Source organism: Fundulus heteroclitus, chromosome 20 (assembly GCF_011125445.2).
Source record: "Fundulus heteroclitus isolate FHET01 chromosome 20, MU-UCD_Fhet_4.1, whole genome shotgun sequence".
Lineage (NCBI taxonomy): Eukaryota > Metazoa > Chordata > Actinopteri > Cyprinodontiformes > Fundulidae > Fundulus > Fundulus heteroclitus.
Genome location: NC_046380.1, coordinates 22428507 through 22445215, shown reverse-complemented (window position 1 = coordinate 22445215; position 16709 = coordinate 22428507). Strand labels below are relative to the sequence as shown.

Here is a 16709-nt window from a genome sequence, read left to right as displayed (position 1 = left end):
ATATAAACGTGACGTATTTCTGCATTGTTGAGTGGTGGAAATACATCTGGTAGCAAAACTGTCGGGGCTCCCAATACAACCTTTGATACAATCTATTTGAAACATTAAAAGAGCTCAAAATTGTAATTATTTCAGTAACGTTCCAACTGTAATTAGAAGCTGGTGCAAGTCCAGCTTGGGCACATAATATTGCTTTGTTTACTGTTTTTTGTTGTTCAGCAAAGGCAGAAGTTCTGTGTGTTTTTTTTTAGGGGAATTTGATAACTGCACACGTCAGAGTTGTTGTTTTCTGAATAAGGTGCATATACACACACGTTATTATCGGATTAATTGATTGTGTGCCCATATAAACGGTGTAATCCGATTATTTTTTGTTTTTTTTTATCCAAATACACTTCAATCCAATTGTGAAATTTTGTGCATGTAAACATAGCTACTGTCCGAAATATACCATTTCTATATAGCAATTGTATGCTTTTAAGCAAATAAAAAAACATTCTGGATAATTTACAACTTTTTGACATTAGAAAACATCTAAGTTCTTTATCGCAAATATGTGAAAATTTACTCCTCCGTGGCCAATAATTTATTTTCTTTGATCTACAATGACCTCAATCAAAAATGTGGTGGAAATTCTGACAATAAAGTCAGAATATTACAAGAACGAAGTGGCACAGATGTTTGCAGAATAATTTCAGAGTCCTGATACTAAAGAGTTTGATGCAGATGTTCTTTAAAAAATGTATTTGTGAAATGGATACCAAAGTATAACTTTGGAAGATGCTCTACATTCCTAGTTTTAAAACAGGGGGCAGACAGAGTTGTTTTGTAAGAGTTGTCACAAAATTACTACTTTATTCTTGTAATAGTAATTTCAACAAAATCATTTCAACAAAAAAAAGAAAAGAAAATAACCCCCCATCCTTTCACCTAAGGGGGGTCAACAGTCTATGGGGTCACAGGCTGAAAACCTTGGGAACCCCTGTAATAAACAACACTAGTGCTAGATTTAATTAAAACCTTTTACAAAATACAATACAGTGGCAGACTTTTACAAAAATATACTGTTCTGCATGTATATAGAGCTCTTTACAAAAGCATTCATACTTTTTGTCACGTTACAATAAACTTCACTGCATAGTGTTGAGATTTTGTGAGACACCAACCAACACACTTTAAAACCAAAGTGAGAGGAAAAAGACACATGGTTTTGAGCAAATTCTGATCTAATGAATCTAATGCCACTAAATAAAATCCAATGCAATTTTTGGCTTTCAGAAGTAGAAAAGAGTCCAGCTGTGTGTGATTTAACCTGTTGTTCTGTTATGGCCTGGCAGTTTAATTCAACGGGGGCTTGGTTGTAATACCTTATCACAAGTTTTGGACAGCCCTATTCAGTCCGTCGTCTGAAAACAGAAAGAGTACGACACAGCTGCAAGTTAACAAATACTTGACTGTTCATCTAAACCAGCGGTGGTCAACCCCAGTCCTCAAGTAAGCCATCGCCCTGCACACTCCGAACGTTCTTCCATGCGCCTGAATAAAACAAACGGTTCATTGCGATGCCTCCGCAGACGCTGGTATTCCTCCTGACTGTGTGTCATGAAGGACGCTGGCTCCTGCCATCCCTGATCTAAACTGACTGGACAGGAGAGCTTTGGTCAGGGTTAATGGGAAGAAGGATGGACCTGGAAATGACTTGAAACCGGGGCTGAGGTTCACCTGTCTGCAGGGAGACAACCCTTAATATTCAGCCAGAGCTATGGACTAATTGTTTACAGTCACTCATACTCATATGCTGTCATTTCCCAGTAAAAGTCCAGGCCTAAATCCAATTAGAAATTTGTTGCAAAATAAAAGTTTTTTAAAAAAAGTTCTTCAAGACACTTAATTCTGAATGAAGTTCAGCTGTTTTGCAAATAATTTAGAGAACTTCTTTTTCTAGATGTGCAGAGCTAAAAAAAGAAGAGAGAAACCCCCTAAAGGCTTGCCCCACCTGTTTTTAGATTTAAATTTGAGAACGGTCCTCTTCCTGCATCTTTACGATTATGTAACAATTTGTGTTGAGGCTATTACATAAAATGACAATAAAATAAATGTAATTTTGAGACTGTAACATGACAAAATTCCAGGGGCAGTGTATGCAGTTGTAGCAAAACGTTTAGAATAAACTAAAAATAATCTACTGTTTGTCTCTTTGGGGAAATTTAAGACAGTCCGACCTCTTTACTTTAGTAATTGTACTACAAATTATCCTTTACCTGCTCCTAAAGGTGTTCAGACCTTAACTCAATCGTTCAAAACCACACATACCACTGTTGTTATATTTGGTAACAATGAAACAATTCTGAAATTATTTTTTTTTTTTATTAAAAATCTATATGTGGAAAATATATTTACACATAATGCCACTTATTTGATTTATAAAGATTAGAGTTAGTAGATTTTTTTTTCATCTATTCGACAATTTTTTTAAACCTGATAATTCCTCATTTATCATTATTTAAACTGAATTGTCTATGAAATGATGGATTATTGTAAAAAATTAAATAGTAATAAATCAGTTTTTACAGAAAAGGCTGGATACATTTTACTATGACCTTTTATGTAATTTTATTACAAAACACTTACAAAGTTGGGGAAATTAATGCACATCTGAAGCTACAGAAATATAAACAATAGGTTTGCAACAACTCTTAAGATGTCAAACTGATCCATAGGACCAGAATAAACACATTAATACCATAACTCAATAAAAAAAAAAATGCAGACTCAGCGCACATTGCTTCCTGTGATCTGTAATTTACGAAGCTTGTTGAACAACTCCAGGTACTGAGTCATGGTGTCAACGCAGTCGGCTGGAGCAAAAAGACCCTCAGGTTTGGCTGCGAACACGGTCGGAAGCTCTGGAACGTTGTTGCCGAGAAAAGACTGCATGAACTCCCTCACGAGGTTCCAACAGTCCCCCGGGACCACGCAGGGACAGTATTCTACCTGTGTGCGACAAACCCAGAGTTAAAACCGACAGACCGCAAAGGTGCATCTCTTCACTTACTGCTAATGTCAGACTGAGGCCATACCTCCACGGATATCCCCCTGGCGCTGGAGCTCATGATGACGGTGCCGACTTTGATCAAGAAGTCGCAGTAGCGATATCTCGAGCCCCGACACTCCACCTTGTGTCCCTTGGCGTTCTGGAAATGACTTTTCAACTTCACCATGAGGACGTCAAAGTTGGTGTCTGCTGTCAGGCAGGGTCCTCCTTCAAACAGAGCCATGCAGCTCAGGGGGACTTCAGAGTTGTGCATCACGTATAAGAGTTTGGAGGGTTGACCTGTAACAGAGAGGCAACGCTCACGTCAAAGTCACCAAACAAAGTCCCTCTGGTGAGAATTGTAGCTTTATACATTTTTAAATTAAAACTGGACCTTTCTAAAATAACTTGCACTTATATGAAAAAAAAAGATAACTTCTGGCCTTATTTACTTTAATTAAACACTTTTATGGTTCAGTTTCAAAATCCTCACTCAGGCCATCAAGAAGTCCCTTGAACTGAACCCATCTAACAACATCAAGTAGGCTAAAAGTAACACCTTATAGAGAAATTTACACAAATAGACACAAAGATGACCAAACCTTTAACCAGCTCAGATGATGTTGATGTCATGACTTTGTAAGTTTCCTATAGTTTACTTTATAACATTTCCGGTAAACAGGGGGACACCAGTGGATATCTTTTAAAGGCAACGCATCAAACACATAATTTTGCTGCGTGACGTAGAAAAATCCTCCATGGGGACCATTTCCAGATGCCTGAAAGTTCCCCATTCTTCTGTTTATATGCAAATACAAACAGTACGGCAAAGTCCAAGAGAAACTCACTATCTACAGTGAAACCAACTTAGGTACGAGACATTTTAGTCTACAAATGCCTTCATTTTTGGATACGTTACTGTGGTCTGAAAACTCTAAGTGGCCACTTTTACAAGGGGGAAGCTTGCGAGCATAAAAGCCCAAACACACCAAACCCATCCGTCTGCTGCGACGGAAAACCTTGTACCAATTAGATCTGTTCAAAGGGAATGGGGCCGGGCAGACCGGCTTGTGGTTCTCTGCAGCTGTACTACGTAGCTATTCAGTCAGACAGGAGGGGAGACACTCTGGCAATATAAAACACATCCGCTTTTGGGCAAAACACAGAACAGAACCTCCAAACCCCAAGGAAAAGGCAACACAACTTCCGGCCAGATTCGACCCCATATAGGTCCGGTCGGGAAAACACACAGCACAATAAATAAGAACCTTTAGATCTGTACGGATCTAAAAGGTTGGGCCGGACGGATCGGTTGGTTTGGTGTGTTCCAGCCTTGAGAATACCATCCCAGCTGTATAGTAGGGGAGTGGTGGCATCCTTTTGCGAGCGTGCCTGCTGCAAGAGGGACTGGTGCACTTCACAAAATAAAACAGACGGGAACATCAAGAGGACAGAAAACCAGGTAGAACAAACATCTCAAGACTTCAGACGCTTCAAATGGACACTGACCCTCAGCCCAGTAAAGGGGGTCCCTAAACCCTAGAAAGTGTCACGACGGTGAGGTAGATCACTCGACATTACCGGCTGCGTTTCCTGTAGACTGGTACGTCTCACAGTCCACGCAGAAGCTGCTCTGCTTCACGGCGCCCAGCTGCTCCAGCTTCTTGTGCAGGAGGTCCACCGTCTGCTGCACACTCTTCCCCTCCGTCACGGGAATCTGGCACACACTGCGGGCCACACGGCAGTCATTGAGCATGTGCGGGAAACTAGCTATTAATTCTCCGTTAGTAGTCACCATGGCGACGGAGAAACGGAAACCCTAACTCTGAGAATAAATGTGCGCATTGTTAGGCATACAGACAGAAAATATAGCTGTAAACATAAATCATGAGCTCACCAAGTTACCCCCATTGATACTTTTCGCTCTCCCGTCTTGTCTTTTGGTTTTAAGTACATCCGGGTTACAAACAGTCAAACGTAGTTAAATTAACTTTTGCCAAAAAAAATATAAAAAATAATATCAAGACATAACTTTAATAACTCAGAGAAACTTATTGGATATTTTTGTATTAAATTAAATATTCAATTAGCCGTTTTGCTCTTCTTTGCTAACCTGGATGCTGTGCGTTGCCGTTTACGTCACTTCCTTCGAAGGCGACGTCCGCACGTGTTGAGCTAAAGCGTGTTGTTTACACTATTTGCCGAAGTGCGCGCGTGCTTTTGGTCACTGATGCCAATAAATAACGCTTCTGATATCGCCCCAGCCTGAGTTAGCGATGCCCAAAGCAAAGAAGTCCAAAGGAGGAGGAGCAGGAGGAGGAGGAGAGAAGAGCGGCGGAGGAGTGGCGGTGGCTCTGGCCGACCAGATCCTGCAAGCGGACACGATCCGAGCCCGAGGCCGGGCGAAGGGGCGAGATGTCCGGACAGAAAACGACGATCAGTACGTCGACGAGCGTCTGTCCCGGAGGATCTTACAGCAGGCCCGGATTCAGCAGGAAGAGCTGCAGACTGAGTATGGTCTGGCCCCGGAGAAGAAGAAGGCACCAGCTACTGTCCTGGGTGAGGTTAAATGATTTAGTCTGGTCATACAAATCATTGACAACAACATTAAAAATAAATAAACAGGACAGTTTGTTTGAAAGAAGAGTACACTGTAGAGTATTTAAACCAGTGTCCTTATCGATTTGGACAATTTTTGTTGTCAGTTCAGTGGATTATTTATCTTCTCAAGTCAAATTCACTTTAAAATCAGATTAGCTCTATTTGTACAATGACTTACGAAGGAAAGTATGCCTGCACAATTAGCCGTTAAAAAAAAAATCTCATTTGTGTGTTTATTGTGGCAGACCCACTTAAAGCTCTGTCAAACTCAAGTAGTATAAAAAATATATATTTAACGCGTCCCCATTGAACCTCCCATTCAGTCAGATAACCCTAAATAAAAAAATCATTGCAGCCAGTTGCCTTTAAATATCTCCTAATTTAAAATTTCTTCCCACTTGTATATCAATTTAGCTCATATAAATCCAGCTGTTCTGAACAAAGAAGGCACACAATTGAGTTGTGAAGTTGGAAGCAGGCAATTAATATAGTCCAGATTGTCATTATAGTTGTTATAAACATCTAGAAATGTGAGTTTGGGACGTGTGGGCAGGAACTCTGTTCCCACTAGGTGTGTAACGATGAATCGGTCCATCGTTAGATCGATTAAATGATTAACGATCCAGTTACATCGATGCACAATTAAAATATTGATCCATGCAGTCTTTTTAAACATACGCCTTTATTTTGAAATGAATGCATGAGACTATAGTGAACATCTTTAGGTTCGTCTGTGAGTTGAAATAATTGTAATTAAAAGTGTCAGATGGGGAGATGATCTCGCATCACATCGATTGCGTCAATCGGAAATCGTAACTGACTTTGTGATGTTGGCAAATATCGTATCGCCATCCAAACAAATCGATATGACATCGTATCATGAAGAAGCTGCTGATTTACACCCCTAGTTCCTACCTCATGTTTTATCTGTACCATACATTCCCGTTAAAGGCCCTGACTCTCAGGATGGTGACTCTGATGAGGAGTGGCCAGCGCTGGGAGAAGCAGCTGCTGGCGATGCAGACGCAGAGTGCGACGCTGAAGTGGTTGTGGACCCCGCCGACGAGAAGGCCATGGAGATGTTCATGAATAAGAACCCTCCGGTGAGGTGAGGAGTAACATGATTTCTTTCTGGACCTGACTGCGGGGACTGGTGTGGATGGATTGGGAGGTTAAGTTTCTCTTTCAGTCCTAGGATGGTTTTGCTTTTTGTGGTCGTTGTAGGAGGACCTTGGCGGACATCATCATGGAAAAGATCACAGAGAAGCAGACTGAGGTCGGAACGGTGATGTCTGAGGTGTCTGGGCAGCCGATGCCCCAGCTGGACCCGAGAGTAATAGAGGTGTACAGAGGTGTTAGTAAGGTGAGTTGTCTGAAATACGGGGAGTGGTTTTACTCACTGACACCCAAACTGGGGGTCGTGTGATGATTTGATGCGGATGTGCTAAAAAGATTTTGTATTATTTTATTTGTGAAACCAGTACCAAAGTATAACTTTACAAGGTTCCCAAGATTCTTCATTTTAACACTGTGGGAACGCTGCACTGTTTTGTGAGAGTTCTCGAAATTTTACGACTTTATTCTCATAATATTATAACTTTACCGTCATAACCCAAGCACATTGGTGTTATCTGAGCGTATCACAATGATCGCCATGTGGGACAACCAATAGATAAGGTGATCACCCCCAGAACCTCTAAGAAGGAGTTCCTTTGGCCTCCTTAAGAAGGAGAAGTTATGCTACTATTCCTTCATCAGAATCATGACCATAGTGGTATTTTGCTTGATTCATGCATGTCTAATTAGTTCTCTGGAAATCTGCTATTGAGGCAGCAGTCTCTCCCTGTGCTGGAAAACAAGTACCCTTTACCCCAACCCCTCCAGGAAGTACCTACCTGACTGCGCCGCCCCTGCCCAATACACAGGGCGCCCAACGACCGCCGATGTAAAACGGAGCGTAATCTTTTCTGCTCGAAGTTGAGACAAAGTGGCTCTTTTAGCACCTAGTCTGCACAGCTACAGTAACTCCTCTCTTTTGAGATGGGAAGAAGTGGCTTTGCAGTGAAGGAAGGATCTTTCTCTCGGTTTGAAGGAAAACAACTATTTCATAACAAATGGATATCTGCAATATTTCATCATGTATTTGCCTATAGTTACATTTTGAAGGCTTAAAAAAGCCTGTATTTATGGTTAGCTATATCTTCATGCCAAAAATCAACAATATTATCGCATGTTTCCCTGACATTCTACAGACCCGTGTAGGTTCCTCTCAGTAGGAGTTGGTTGTAAAAGGTTTGCTCTATTTAAAATGCAATTTAAATGTAGCCCCGGGAACAACTCAGACTGACTTCTTAATTTCTTCTCTGTCAGGTTTTGTCAAAGTACCGCAGCGGTAAACTGCCCAAGGCTTTTAAAATAATCCCGGCGCTCTCAAACTGGGAGCAGGTTCTGTATTTGACCGAGCCCGAGTCCTGGACAGCAGCCGCCATGTACCAAGCAACGAGGTGGCTTTATCGTTCATCGTCAAAGCGATTCTTATGGAGGCATCAGAGGCACTCATCAGGTGGTTTAACGTTGCAAAATGAAATCCTTTTTTGTTGCAGGATCTTCTCCTCTAATCTCAAAGAGCGAATGGCCCAGAGATTTTACAACCTGGTGCTGCTGCCCAGAGTGCGGGACGACATCGCAGAGTACAAGCGGCTCAACTTTCACCTCTACAGCGCCCTGAAGAAGGCCCTGTTCAAACCAGGAGCGTGGTTTAAAGGTGGCACTAACATAGCTTTACTTATTGAATGAAAGTTGTTTGTTATTAAAGCTGCACGTCTGGTTGGCCAGTGGTCAATCCGGACCGTGTAGAAAGAGCACAGGAGCAGCAGAAAGAGCTGACATAGGTTTGGTTATGCTATGAGTGACCAAAGGTAATTATTAACAAAATTAGTCATTCTAATCAAAATTACTAAGTCGGGGCATCACCTGATTATCAGGAAACAACAGCCTAACATATCTCTGTCAATTATTGCTTTATGAATACCTGCCTGGTGAGGTATTATTAATAGATGGAGGGAATTCCTGCACTTGTGTTCTCAAACAGCAGCCCTGCATATACAGATTAAAATAAATATCTTTGCTCTAAAATACAAGACTTTATCGACAAAATGCTTCAACATAGTTAAATTATATCATAACCAACACTTTGACTAAGCTAGTAACTTCTACAACTAAACTACTAAGTAAAAATGAGAAGGCTAATCAAAACTAACAAACTACAGAGTAAAGGAAAGGGGAGAGAACTGAAATCAATCAAATGCTGCAATGACATCAGCTCAGTGTCATTATTTACGCTTTAAGAACCAGGGTTTCATTTGAGGAGTTTAGCTAGAGGTCCAATTAGCTTCAAAACTAGTTAAGAACAACTGTTTTGTGTTCAAGCAAGCAGAAAGGAAAGTCAAATATTGTTTTAATAAACTAGGATTTTTAAAAGGATTAGACAATTGGTTCCTAATGTTGTGTCAACTAGCCGTCATAGTGGCTGATTGAACGGCTATGGTGGTTTCACAAGATGGCGGCTCAAAGCATTTATAGACTCACAAAATGACAAACACCGGTTAGCGGTTAGATTAAGAAAATGTTTGGCTTTTAGCTTTAGTTGCGATAATAGAGGCACATTTTAGCACGCTGTTAAGGAATAGACGGACACCGTATTTTCTGGGGAAGCTATGATTCTTTTAGATTCTTTCCTGCAGGAGCTCAGGACGGGTCAGGGTCAGACACCTAGTCTTATTTTCGGTCAGGGTGTGGCCAGCGGATACTCTGACGGCAGATTGCTGTGATTCTGGATCCAAGGTTTCTTCAAAGATGCAGCGTTTTGCTCGGCCCGCGAGATCAAGACCAAAGCAGCTCTGCCTCGCTGACTTTTTTTATACCTCTACAACGTCACAGGGATTGCTTTCATTTATTTATGTATTTTTCTTATAAACACAAGTGACGAGAATAACAACAACAAACTGAACAGTGGAGCATGCCTGTAGTAAATTAATATTTGAGAGACAGAGACATTTATATTTTTCAAACCAAGTCTGCTTGGTTTGAAAAATATATCCATCCTGTCATTTATTGTAGGTGTTTATGGCTTAGGCAGTTTTTTAGTAATGGCTTTCCTGACAGCTGCACTAAGAATCGGAAACAATCTGTATTAGAGTTTTATTTCCATTGTGTGTCACAGGAACTTTTCCTGCACTGTGCTAATACACTTATTGTCCCTTTTTCCATCTATTTCTGTTTTACATAGACTGAATTACCCTGGATTCCTTTCTTTTTTGGGTCTACAATGACTCATTGCCCTTTCCTGCACAAAATCTGACTACTTTATTTGTTTTATTTATATATATATATATATATATATATATATATATATATATATATATAGATATATATATATATAGATATAGATATATATATATATAGATATATATATAGATATAGATATATATATATATATATATAGATAGATAGATAGATAGATAGTTTGGCACAATGGATACTTTAGATTTAACCATTGTGGTCCACATAACAAAACGTTTAAACGCCACTTCTCTTGAGAAACCTCGAGTCCGCCCAACCATATGGGCATTTCTTTGACACATATACCCTACCTAAAGCGTTTTTGCAGACCATGTATGCTGTTTCATGGAAAAATGGTAATCCCTGCTGGCCGTGGCATCTTTCAGCAGGGCAATGCTGCCTGCCACAAAGCAAACGTGGTTCTGAACGCTTGGAGTACTGGACTTGTCCTTCAGGGTCCATAGACCTCAATATAATGCCCTTATCCCGTTCTATACCGGTCTTCTTAAAAATACTTCTACTTTCCACCTGCTTTTGCTGCAACAAACCATCTTGGACATGAGGGTTTGTGCCGCTGCGTTTGTCAGAAACAAACTTAGTGAACTGTTTGAGCAAGATCTTCTCAGCACGGAGAATACCGACCTCCATGAAGACCAAAGTTTTGCCTATTTCTATGTGGCTTTTAGCGTAAAGTGCTCTGAGTGGTCAGTGTGACTAACAAAATGCTAGATACATTTAATCCATTTGCCATTTACAGCAGGGCAACGATCTAACCTGCTCCTAAAACGGCCGGTGAAGTACACCCAGACAAACTGAGGCCCCTGGACAGTTTATATTCAGTGTCCATCGCCGCCTTTATTTGCTTGTTCCAACTTTTGCATACAGCTGCCAGGCGGGTAAACAGTGATCACTATGTAGGTCTTCGTTTCATGTCCACTGCACGCCGGGGCCAACTTCCAACTTTTGCAGGGGGGGGTGAATGAAATGAATGAAAGGATTTGACAGCTTGTCGCGCAGCAGAAATGCCAGGCTCCCTGGGATCTGACACATTTCTAATTATAGTCCTGGATTTCTACATTTTATTCTGGGGGACGCTGAGAGAGGATTAAAAGCTGTGTGTTGAGTAAACGACACCGCTGCTTCGTAACGAGTGTCACTGTCCACCGAAACTGGGTCAAATAAGTCCGTGGGTGGCTGCTGAAGGGCTCATCTTCTGATCCTGTTGCTGCTCGTGTCAACAAGTTGCTCCGGGACTAGTAAACAAAAGCAATGTCCTAAATAATGAGTGGATTAATTACTTATTAATATATATATATATATATATATATATATATATATATATATATATATATATATATATATATATATATATAACAAAACAATGACTTATTACCACTAGGTGGCAGTGTTTGAAATAAATACCAATGTGCCAGAAGCTGGATTATTAGGAAAATGCATACCTAGATTCAGTTTCCATTCATTGAGTTTAGCAGAAATGTTTATATTTGCCCACATAAGAATCTGTACATATACATTTGTCACTGGAATAAATGCATTGCTGCTTTGTGGTGGTTATAGCTTTACTTTAACAATGAATAAAGCTACAGATGTTTTGATTAAACTAAAATCCTGTTAAACAATACCTACCTTTTTCCTTTTTTTTTCTGAACCAGAACAGCTGCTAGCTAATATAACAATTAATGCATATTTATGACGCTATATTGTCAACAGATTATCAGTCAAGTCCTGAAACAAAGAACCCAGGTGGATACAACCGAGGAAATCGTTACTTGTCATTTCCACATAAGGATCCACACTTCAACCTTCAGGGCTGCGTTTCTCAACCATGGTCCTCGAGGCCCACAGTCCTTGATGTTTTAGATGTGTCTCTGTGTCCCTGCACTACTGATTGCATCAATTCAAATGATTGCATCACATCAAGTGCTACAGAAGTTTGTCAATAACCTCTTATGTCATCTTGAAGTCGGGTTTGTGGCAGACAGCATAGAAACGGCCCTACCATGCAGGACCAGGAGAAACTCGGGTTGTAGAGGACACTAAGGATTTTTGCTGCCTTTTCAAGATTTACTGGCCTGGACAACTCGGTCAGGAAGATGTTGCTCATGGTGCTGTGGTTAAACTTACAGGAGGAGGATTAGGATCTCATGCCCTGCTGATTTTCTAAGACAGCTCACTCAGAAACTGGGGAACAGTCCAAGTTTTCATGGTAGTTAAATTTAAGTCTAGAGAGATCGACCAAAACCCAGAAGTAAAAAATAAAGATTTGGGTGAGATAAGCATTTATCCTGTAGTAAAATATGACTTGATACCAGCATAAGGAACTTCAGCTGTGCTTCAGGTTTGTCCACAGATTTTCTCAAGGATTACAAGCTGGAGACTGGTTTGACGGCATTTCTTGACCTTTGCGACCTTTTTTCTTTAGGCGCTCTTTTGTGGCCTTTGCAGTATGTTTTGGGTTGTTGTTCTGTTTGCTGTCCGGTGTTCTGACTGAAGGACGGAGGTCATTGTGTGGCCCTGTCAGCTGGCCTATCAATGCACCCGTGGCACCTATTCATACCACCGTAGCTTTTCCACATGTTGTCATGTTAGAACCATAAACATCTGAACATTTTACTGGGATTGTACAAGATAGACAAAGAAGTGCTTAATCGTGACGAGAAATGACAAGGACAAACGTTACGTTGTCTTCAGCCTCACTGATTTACATTTTTTAGTCTTTAAACAGATTTAATTTAGTGCTTTGCTTTGACTAGGCCATTCTAGCACGTAAATAAGATTTGGTCTAAAGCATTTCTAGCTATTGTAACCCTGGCGTGATGTTTATGGTCTCCTTCCTGCTGGATGGTGAAATCTCCACCCAGTTTCATGTTTTGGAAGCAGCCCCTGAACAGATCCTTTCCAGGATTGCCCGGCGTTTGGCTCCATCCATCTTCAACTCTTCACCATCTTTGCTGTCCCCACCATGATCCTGCTGTCCACATCTTTTCCCGTGGAGCTGGTGTGATCAGGCTGATGTGGAGCATTTGTTTTCTGCCACATAAAGTTTTGGATGTAGACCAAGAACATCTGTCTTTTTCCACATGTTTCTGCTGTGACTCCTCCATAGCTTCTGGCAACTGCAAACCAAGACTTTTCATGACTATCTTTTAACAACGGCTTTATTACCGCCACTTTTCCCTCGAGGCTAGATCTGTGAAATGCACAACTAATAGTTGTCCGGTCTACTGATTTCCGCACCTGAGCTTCGGATCTCTGCAGCTCCTCCAGAGTCATAGTGGCTGCTTCTCTGATTGATGCTCGTCATAACTTACCTCGATGATCTGGACTTCTCCACTACTTCCTCCCTGACCCGTCTGAGGTGTTCCTTGGTCTTCACGGGGGCTGATTGTTCGCTAATGTTCTCTAACAAACCTCTGAGGCCTTCACAGAGCAGCTGGGTGTATATTGAGACGCAATTAAACACAGATCTGTATACTAATCCCGTCTCATCTGAATGTAATCGGTTGCATTGGTAAATGGGGCGGAATTTCAATAAAAACCACACGTTTTGGTGGTTAAGGTTTGAGGTTGTGGCCGAGTGGTTAGAGCAGCGCGCTTGCAGTCAGAGAAGGATGCAAGTACCCGGTTCGATCCCCAGCGCCTGCACTCTGGGTCCCTGAGCAAGACCCTTAACCCCAGATTTCTTCCCAGGTGCCGCACATGGCAGCCCACTGCTCCCCAAGGGTGATGGGTTAAAAGCGGAGAACAAATTTTGTTGTAATGTATGTTTCAATGTATGTTTTAATGACAATAAAGATGATATTACTATTACTATTAATGTGACAGATGAGGAAAAAGTTCATGAGGTGTGAATATCTTTGGATATGGTGTGTTTCTCCACCTTTTTATATTTTGTGGGTTTTTTTGCTCCAGCTGCTGTGTATTAAATTACTTTAAGTTGTTTTCTATGTCTCACTGGTGTACTGACCCAATACTTTTTGCCTTGTTTTTGCAACACAGGTATACTAATTCCATTATGTGAATCTGGGACCTGTACCCTCAGGGAAGCCATCATTATTGGAAGCATACTAACCAAATGCTCAATCCCAGTGTTGCACTCCAGGTAAGGCGTCTCCCTCGCTCCCACACTCGGCACCACATAAGGCCCCGCTGTCTCTGAAGACCTTCGGTGTTGTATAACTGGTCTAATCGTTCGTGTGTCTTTCAGCGCGGCAATGCTTAAATTGGCAGAGATGGAGTACAACGGTGCCAACAGCATTTTCCTGCGTCTCTTGCTGGACAAGAAGTACGCCCTGCCTTTCCGTGTCCTGGATGCCTTGGTGGCCCACTTCCTGTCTTTCCGCAGCGAAAAACGCGTCCTTCCTGTGCTGTGGCACCAGAGCCTCCTCACGCTGGCGCAGCGCTACAAGGCCGACCTGGCCTCCGAGCAGAAGGAAGCGCTGCTGGAGCTGCTCAGGATCCAAACGCACCCTCAGATTTCTGCAGAGATCCGCAGGGAGCTGCAGAACTCGGAGTCACGAGATGTTGAAGTTGGACTCCCTGCTGTGGTGGAGATGGACTGATTTAGACTGGCGTGGTGCGTCCCGCTGCTTTATCATGTTCCCTCCGCTTGAAAAGACTTTGGCTACTGTCACGTTGGAAATGCTAGAATAACAAGACCTGTGTGGAATCTGGGAGTTGTAATTCTGGTCGAGCTCCATCTTGTTTGCACACCAAGCATACTCATTAGGGGAGTGATGTAAGATGTTATTTCATAGCACAAGTCTGAGCCTGGCAATAAGGAGACTGTTGTTGTGTGAATGAATTGGATTCAGAGTAAGATGAGCTAGGAGCACGGATTAAAGATCAAATGAATGCTTTAGACATGGTCATTGATTTTTATTTGTTGCTTGTTTTTTCTAACCAGCCACACAAGCTCAGCTGCTGTCTTCAGGTTATGACTTCATCCATTATTAAAGTCTTGGAAGAGTTGGTTTGAAAGTTTGAATTTTATAAATCCAAGTTATCTCAGTCACTGCAGCTGAGATCGGGTCTTGGTAAACTTTTAGAGCATCTAATCTTTTACTTTTGTCAGTTTGTCACAATGAAGAGAAAACACAAACATCTGAAAGGAAACCTTTGTAAAATACTAAACAATTTAAAATATGACCTGTTATAAAGGTCTCTGTTAAACAGAACTCTGTTGGGTTGTATTAAATTAGAAAAAAAGAAAAGAAAATTCTTCTTAATATGTCAATTTTTTACTATTAATTATTCCCAAAAAGTCTTTCCCCCCTAGTTTTCATAATCACTTTTATTAGGAAAAACAAAACAAAAATCCAAAAGGAACTGTAAATTTGGACTTTACCTGTCTGACATGGCAGCAAATATTTATCAGCTAATATCTGATCACAGTTCAGAGAGGATAAAAGTCCTTGTCTGCTGGATTTGGTCTGGGACATTTTCTGTGCTTCCTTATTGGGTTCTCCTCTTCTTCCTCCCATTGATAAAGATGGTCGATCCACTGATCCAACACTGCCGTAAAGCCTGGGCTACAGTCAGGAAGGATTTCAGTCTTTGCAGTTTCTCTCTTCATATCCCCATGCGATCCTGCCACTTGTTCTCAGTTTCCACCTATTTGTGAATTTCTCAGGTTTGGTGTAAAGTTGAAAAGGAAAATGTATTTTCCCTTTTACAGTTTCCTTCAGTTTTTGCTTCTTTTTTTTAAAACTGGGAGACAATTCAGAATTTTATCTGACAACAATAACCAGAGGACATAACGTATTGCTCTTTAAGACTGGTCTACTTCATGTCGCCAGACAGGTTCTGCTGTTAATTTCTGCCGAGGACTTGACAAGCGAAATTGAACGCAGTTAAAAATAACGCAGTTGATAAATTCAATTCAAACTTTATTATGGACTCAAAGTCTAAAATATACAAAGAGAGACACAACAGATTAATGCAGTAAATCACTTAAAAAACAACAACAGTACCAACGTCTCCACATCCTGGACTGGTAATGAATGTCACTACATCTGATATCAACCAGTGATTCACTGACTCATTCAGTCGACAGATAAAGGTGTGCATAAGTTTACGCTAGGTTGCTTGCAGTGTGTTTAGTCCTAATGAAAGAAACATCTCAGTTGCACTAGGCCTCCTGAGAAGCACATGTAAAGCATTGTTGTAGGCCTCCTGCAGCCTTTGCAAGCTTTCTCTTTAATAATTAGATCAAAGATGAGTGGTGTACAGAGGAGTACAGTATGATTTAAACATAATTTTCACCTTGACTGTACAAGATCCAAACTTGTGTTTTGGGGGGGGACTAAACAGGTCGATATTTCATTGTTTAATATATGAAGTGACCCAAAGAGGCAATTGTGGAACTGCAGGTTGCAGACCTCTGATCCTATCTCATTATGGCTGGAACTAAACGTGAAACTTTAATTTTCAAATTTAAATTATTGCATATATCATCATAAGAAATGTATTTAATATCATGTCTTTGGCACAGGGGCACTGGCCCCTGTTGCCCCCTGTCTAGAACCGCCCCTGCGTTCTGTCCTTCTTAGTTGTATTTTAAGGTCACACTCCATGCCACAGTCTGAATAAATATTAGGCAACTGCAGTGCTCGGAATGAAAGCCACCAGATTGCCAGCTGCCCATCCAGTATTACCGGAACTTAAAGTGTTGTTGACAGCTCGTCCGAATACAAATCAAAAAGTCAAATAC

At 41.1% G+C, this 16709-nt stretch overlaps 2 protein-coding genes across 2 annotated transcripts; one reads left to right on the top strand and one right to left on the bottom strand.

Annotated features, from left to right (window-relative positions):
- Nucleotides 1–2588: 2588 nt before the first annotated feature.
- Nucleotides 2589–5056, bottom strand: med20 (mediator complex subunit 20). The gene is made up of 4 exons (XM_012863708.3): nucleotides 4932–5056; nucleotides 4616–4761; nucleotides 3081–3334; nucleotides 2589–2994 (listed from the first exon to the last, which is right to left on the bottom strand). The coding sequence occupies exons 1-4, from the start codon at nucleotides 4988–4990 to the stop codon at nucleotides 2773–2775; spliced, it is 681 nt and encodes a 226-aa protein (XP_012719162.3). The 5' UTR covers nucleotides 4991–5056; the 3' UTR covers nucleotides 2589–2772.
- Nucleotides 5057–5177: 121 nt separating this feature from the next.
- bysl (bystin-like) lies at nucleotides 5178–14968 on the top strand. The gene is made up of 7 exons (XM_012863765.3): nucleotides 5178–5593; nucleotides 6587–6743; nucleotides 6860–6998; nucleotides 8006–8139; nucleotides 8239–8399; nucleotides 13997–14099; nucleotides 14205–14968. The coding sequence occupies exons 1-7, from the start codon at nucleotides 5311–5313 to the stop codon at nucleotides 14557–14559; spliced, it is 1332 nt and encodes a 443-aa protein (XP_012719219.2). The 5' UTR covers nucleotides 5178–5310; the 3' UTR covers nucleotides 14560–14968.
- The last annotated feature ends 1741 nt before the right edge of the window (nucleotides 14969–16709 follow it).

Excerpts from the sequence above, each read along its gene's own strand:
- bysl (XM_012863765.3), top strand. The coding sequence starts at position 5,311 with ATGCCCAAAGCAAAGAAGTCCAAAGGAGGAGGAGCAGGAGGAGGAGGA. Across the intron at positions 5,594-6,586 it reads GGCACCAGCTACTGTCCTGG|GCCCTGACTCTCAGGATGGT; the intron begins GTGAGGTTAAAT and ends TTCCCGTTAAAG. Across the intron at positions 6,999-8,005 it reads TGTACAGAGGTGTTAGTAAG|GTTTTGTCAAAGTACCGCAG; the intron begins GTGAGTTGTCTG and ends CTTCTCTGTCAG.
- med20 (XM_012863708.3), bottom strand. The coding sequence starts at position 4,990 with ATGTACTTAAAACCAAAAGACAAGACGGGAGAGCGAAAAGTATCAATG. Across the intron at positions 4,762-4,931 it reads GTATCAATGGGGGTAACTTG|TGTGTGCCAGATTCCCGTGA; the intron begins GTGAGCTCATGA and ends TGTGGCCCGCAG. Across the intron at positions 3,335-4,615 it reads GTCTACAGGAAACGCAGCCG|GTCAACCCTCCAAACTCTTA; the intron begins GTAATGTCGAGT and ends TCTCTGTTACAG.